Consider the following 6,000-nt stretch of genomic DNA (forward strand, 5'->3'; position numbering starts at 1 on the left):
GCTGGACTGTGTAGCAGTAAGCTGTCTCAGAACACCAGTGTTAAAATAAGTCCTTAAACTAGTTGCAGTGACACATCCACACAAGAGAACTCTATTGAGCAGTAATCTACAGGCACACGCCATGGTTATCTATATATCAATGTGGATACATCTTGGTAAAGTACATTAAAGAAACCACAAGTGTGGCTATTCTATGACTCATTTATATGACATTGGGGAGAAGACAAAGCTAGGAGGGGAAGCACCGACTCGGAAGTGGTATTAGGAAACTTCTAGTCATGACAGATGAATGACTATGCAATGTCAAAATTCATTGAACTGTGTCCCTTAAAAAAGTACATTTTATTTCATGTAAATTTTGTGATAAATGTGACTTGAAAAGTCAGGCAAACTTATTAGACAAGTTTAGGAATACTTTTGTAGCAGAATATATGTTTGGAAATGGTAGTCAAATAGTTTCAGTGTTGGCCTTAATGAGGGCCGTTGATTTCTTGAGTATTAGGTATATCTGTTATATATAAAATGTTATATGCCCAATTTACTAAGGTAGTTATGTTTACCAGAACTTTAATGATTAAAAAAGACACTGATCTCATTCTGGGGACCTGAGAGCTATTACTGTAAAAAAAAAAAAAAAAAAACACAATTTTTTATTGAAGATTATTTTTTAAGTATGTTTTTGTGTATATAATTTTTGTGTGTTTTTTTATTGAAGTCACATGATATAGAATGAACTGGTTTAACATGTGTGTGGATCAGTGGCATTTGCTGCATATAACCAGCTGTGCAGTTCCAAACATTCTCATCATCTCAGGAACCCCCCTTGCTCTCCTCTCTACCTTCTCTTGCAGCCCCTCCCACCCCCAGTCCTTTTTCTGTCAAAGTGGACTTACCTGTTCTGGATATTTCATATAAGTGGATCATAAAATATGTGGCCTTTTACACCTGGCTTCTTTTACTTAGAGGCTCGTGAGGATACACTTTTAAGCTTTGACTCAAAAGTGTATCAGATTGTTCTTGTTTAAAGTTTTTTTTTTTTTATTTGTATGTATTCCCACACATGTGCAAGTATCTGCAGAGGCCAGAAGGGGTCCTGAGATTCCTGGCACTGGTGTTCCAGGAATTTGTGAGCCATTTGACATGGGTGCTGTGAACTTGCTACAGTCCCCTTCAAGAGCAGCAAGTGCTGTTAACTACTGAGCCATGTCTGGTGACCAATGCGGTAGGCAAAGCAGTGGTGTGTACCCACCAATGTTCACGTCCTTTACACCTATAACTAATGCTGCAACTGTTTGTAAAGCCCAGAAGGTTTTCAGAGTGCTTAACCTGTTTTGAGCATTTCACGTCTGATGATCACGGCTTCCATGTGGAGTACATACTGTGATAATTAGGGTGAGGAAAACTTTTCCCAAGGTCACATTAGTAAGTGACAGAGTGGGATTTAGACACTGGGTCAGAACCTGTGCCCTTAACCAGCATACACTCAGTCACATGAACATACGGTGAGCCACTTTCTAGGCCAGGCAACCATAGAGCCCTGGCTTGCAGCCGGCTCTTCTTGGATCTAGCTCATGAGTTTTACTCCACTCGCCACCAGTGAGCACTTCCTGTTCGTGTTGTGCGCACTTCCATTCATCATCTGAGAGGAACAAGGTGCAGACCGCCTCTGGGCAGTCTTAGACACACAATGTTTACCCATGGCTCTCTTAATTATCTTTTCATCTTCAAGGTGTAAGCTACTGGCGTGTGCCCCATGAGCTGATAGAGTGTTGGACCCTGGAAGAGCGGCCTCTACATGGAAGCCTGCGTCATATGGCCCCAATCCGAAAGAGGTTATCTGTGATTCTACTTTGTTTTTAACTCTAGTTGATATGTTTTGTCGCCATCATAAAGGGGAAATGAGTAACTCTTGACTTGATTAAGCTTCTTATCACCTACATGCATGTGCTACATTATCAATGAAATAATGATCTCAATAAATAACAGTACTCAAACTATGAAAAAGTAGGGGATTATATTCTAGCTGTGGAGGTATGCTCTTGTTAGCAGAAGGTGGCTATAAGAACAGTGGTGGACACTGGGAGGAAATGCTGTCCTCCCACAGAAGGGAAACCCGGGATTTATTGGTCATAGTAAAGAGTCTCTGTAGGTTTAGTACTTGAAATTCCCTGTGCCTTATTCTGAATTCTTTTTCTTTTTCTTTTCTATTGACACAAATAGAATTTTTATTCGGTAATATTTTATTATTAGCATTAAATTCACTGCATGACTATGTCTTCAGTTGTGTCTTAAGTGCATGTAAAATTGTATTTCTTTTTTAATGTCTCAGTTTTACTCATAGTATCAGGAGGTGTTTTTGTTTCTTGATCACTTGTTCTTAGTTTGATTCATAACTAGAATTTCAAATCTGCTTTCCTACTTCTTCCCGCTGGATTGTTCAAAGAAATGAAGAGAAGTTGGTGCATTTTTTTAGTAATCATTTCTTTGCAACATTTTATTTTTTGTAAAAAAAATACATTGATTATATTATCATTATTTTGCCATTTGAACCAGCAGCAAATGCCAAGCCTAGAGCAGTGATTCTCAACTGGGATGGACTTTTTTGTACACTCTCCCCTCCTGAAATATGTAGCAATGTTTGGAGTTTTTTGGTTGTGCTCTATAGGAGGGTGGATGCTAGTGGCTAGGGCAGAGGCCAGGGTTACTGGCGTATATTCTACTGATAGCTTCCTCCAACAAAAGATTTCTTTTACTGGAATGGTGATTGTACCAAGTTGGAGAGACCTTGTTGTAGAGTTCAGTTAGAGACGGGAAACAAAGCAGACAGGAATGACTGATGGTGACCTCCCTCTTTGTCAGGGATCTTTTCTCTGGGATTGTAGGAAGCATCGTTTTTGATGTGTAGACCAGACAATGAAAGTGATGTATTCAAGTGTTCAGTAGCATTTGAAAGTTGAGTATATTATATTAGCGTTCTTTGCTATATGTATGGAAATATTCATAGAACTAGATTATGATTCAGTTTCCAAGGACAAGTGTTCGCTGTGCTGTGCTGCAGCTTCTTTCCGCCCCATGGAGAGGAAGCTCATGGAAGCTCGCTGTTCCCCATATGCTGAGTGTCTCAGGACAGGAATCAGGTGGAAAACCAGGGCAGAGAAGGTGGGACTGTCATAGGGTTTTTTGTTTGTTTGTTTTTTTTTGTTTTTTTCTGAGACAGTTTCTCTGTGTAACTGTCCTGACTGTCCTGGAACTCACTGAGATCCGCCTGCCTCTGCCTCCCAAGTGCTGGGATTAAAGGTGTGCGCCACCACCGACCAGTGACTGTCACGGGTTTAAGGTCAATTTTGGCAGTGTTTTTCCTTTTTAGGCTGTTTATAATGTACGGTTGACTCAGTTCAGGACTCGTAATTTATTCAATACTTTTCATATTCAAAACTATCCGACGTTAGAATGGACTTGGCTGTTCTAGCAGGACCCCAAACGTGTGGCACAAGATGTCTAGGGGCTGTCAAGGCTATGGTGACTGGTGAATGAATACATTGCAGCAGTTAAACAGGCACCTTTCCTGAACCCTTCAGGCCGTTCTGTGTCCTCAGGGATCTTAAAGCTCAAGTTGGAGAGTAGCATTTAAGCATTTATTTGGTCATGAATCACCTTTTCTTGTCAGTAAGCTTGTGAACTCTGCAGTTCTTGGACTAAAGCTCTGAATAATCTTGATTATTCTGTGGAGCACAGCAGAGCTCTTGGGGACAGAGTGATATGTAGTCTAATTCTTACCCAGCACTCCAGACACTCACTGGTGGAATTGTGTATGATTTCAAGATACATTTTGTAAAGCCATGGAACCAGTATCTAGTAAACTTGTTACTTTTCAGTTGACCTTGGTGGGGATGAGTGAGGAGGCGGGTTGCTGTCTGTAATGCTATCTATAAACTTCCTGCTGTTTTTTGTTAGCCCTGAATGTGAACTTTGGAGACCTGTTCTTTGGGGTTCTCCAAAGTGCAAGTGCTGAAACAGGGGTGCTTCTGTGTTTCCAGGCGGCTGCTAACTCTCAATGAAGAGGATGAAGGTGTCAACTGTAAGGCTGGTCCTAAGCCTGTCAGATTTTTGGGCCCTTCCACAAGCACCCAAATTAAAGTCAAGAACTCAGCTTCAGTGAGAGTGTCACCTGTCAGTGCTGCCCAGATCTCCTCTCAGGCTACAGCAAACCGGTCTCAAAGAGGCAGCTATGGAAAGGCAGCCCAGTGCTCTGTGGCCACGGGAGCATCTGGGCATGCTCCTGCTTCCCCTCAAGCCCAAAGTGCTGAGAACCAAGCCACACAGCCACCAGCAGCCAAGGTGCTCCTCTCTGACAAGAAGTCTCCGCCCAACCGAGTGATCAAGCTGAGGAGGACTCCACTGTGTGTGGGGCCTTCCTTGCCCACCCCCTCAGCAGGGAGCCAAGCAGGCTCCCCTCAGCAGCCTTCTCCAGAGGCTTCCATCACTTCAGGTGTGCGGACTGAGACTAGGGAAGACCAGCCTGATGGATAAAGTGGACTGGAAACTGCCTGTCGGTCCTGCAGCTTCCAGTGCACTGATTCCGACAAGTGAGTCTGTTCTTGTCGGCAGAAGGGAAAACCCATGTGGAGGTTTAGGATTCTTGTAGGAAAAGTGAATTCCGTGGGGTGGGAGTAGAGGAGGAGACTTGGTGGTGCGGTTATTATTTACTTTGCGTTTTCCTAAGGTTGTCTGTGTGCAGTTGGCTTTCTAGTTTTTCATTTTAAGCTTTATTTAAATGGTTAATTGATATCAAGGTGACTAAGCAGTAATCACGAGAGACATCTCCCCTTTTGTTGCAGTAATACTAGAATCACCTGGCCCTTTTGTAATGTTACTCCTGTAGTCCAGGGGTCTTGAGGCCTGGCATAGGTTCTTGTCATATGGAGAGGGGGGTCAGTGCTGGCCACACTGTGTGGTGGCCAGGAGAGTCTCAGAGGGAATGTGCATCCACAAGCTGCTCAGAGTTGCGTATTCTCCGAAGAGGAACAGTGGGAAGTGAAAGAATAAAAGTAAAGACTAGACTTGGACTCTCATTTGATTGGGAGGTTTTCTTCCCTCGATTGGCTCCTTGCTTAGATCCTTTAGCTGATGTGTCTTCACACACCACAAAGGGATGGGGGGCATGTGGTAAGCAATGTGGAATGCATTTTGGAATGGTTCAAATTGGTGTTTTAATTTGAATAGTGAAGTTTTGAAGTGCTTTCAAAGAGAGAAGTTAAATAAGGTTAACTTTTTAACTCAAGTTAATTTGTTCTTAGAAGTGACCATTGAAGAGTTCTTCTGATTATACACTAGGTTTTATGCATACAATTTCCACATAACTTGAATTTCATATTTTTAAACAAAATATTTTGATTAATCCTCTATTTTTTCATGACCATTGAATTGTATGTGCTTACTCTTACGTATTATGCTTGGTAATTGGACTCTCCATTTCTACTCTTCGTGAGCACTGTACTTCAGCGTTTTAAAGATGGTTCATCGAGCAGTATGCTCCTTACTTGGATTCTGGGCATGCACTTGTATTACTTTGAAAGAGTAAGGCAGGTATATTCATGGTGTTTCCTTTCAAATAAATAAAACGTTTCCACAAAAATATGACATTTTCTGTGATTACTTATTTAAACTGCAATAGTTTGAGAGCTTACTAATTTATTTAGGATTCCTATCCCTGTTTCCAAAATTACTTTTTTGTCTTGCTACTCTATGAAATAATATAACCAATTTTGAATAAATATCTACTAGTACCTTTCTAAGAAGGTAGTTTAGCTGAGTAGAAAGGCTTTTAATTGAAGATCCATAATGGCATCCTGGAGTATATAAACTATTTAGTCACCTTTAAAACCAGTGCTATTTTAGAGCACTCAAACAACTTGAAAATTAAAGATGAGTGATGTCTTGGGGCTCCCAATTTGGACATTACACTTATTACTTGAACTAGGATATTCTGCATATATAATT

The 6,000-nt window shown here is 41.2% G+C and overlaps 1 protein-coding gene across 5 annotated transcripts in view; it reads left to right on the forward strand.

The window, feature by feature from the left end:
• Nucleotides 1-5,637, forward strand: part of Kctd18 (potassium channel tetramerization domain containing 18) — a 32,950-nt gene extending 27,313 nt beyond the window's left edge. For all 5 annotated transcript variants that reach the window (XM_013121132.3, XM_040753593.1, XM_013121133.3 and 2 more), the window contains 2 exons: nt 1,730-1,832; nt 4,038-5,637. In XM_013121132.3, coding sequence (XP_012976586.1) covers nt 1,730-1,832; nt 4,038-4,530 — 596 coding nt within the window. In that variant the 3' untranslated portion in view covers nt 4,531-5,637. The remainder of the gene's footprint in view (nt 1-1,729; nt 1,833-4,037) is intronic.
• The last annotated feature ends 363 nt before the right edge of the window (nt 5,638-6,000 follow it).

The sequence above is a fragment of the Mesocricetus auratus genome, unplaced genomic scaffold (assembly GCF_017639785.1).
Source record: "Mesocricetus auratus isolate SY011 unplaced genomic scaffold, BCM_Maur_2.0 Super-Scaffold_100010, whole genome shotgun sequence".
Taxonomy (NCBI): domain Eukaryota; kingdom Metazoa; phylum Chordata; class Mammalia; order Rodentia; family Cricetidae; genus Mesocricetus; species Mesocricetus auratus.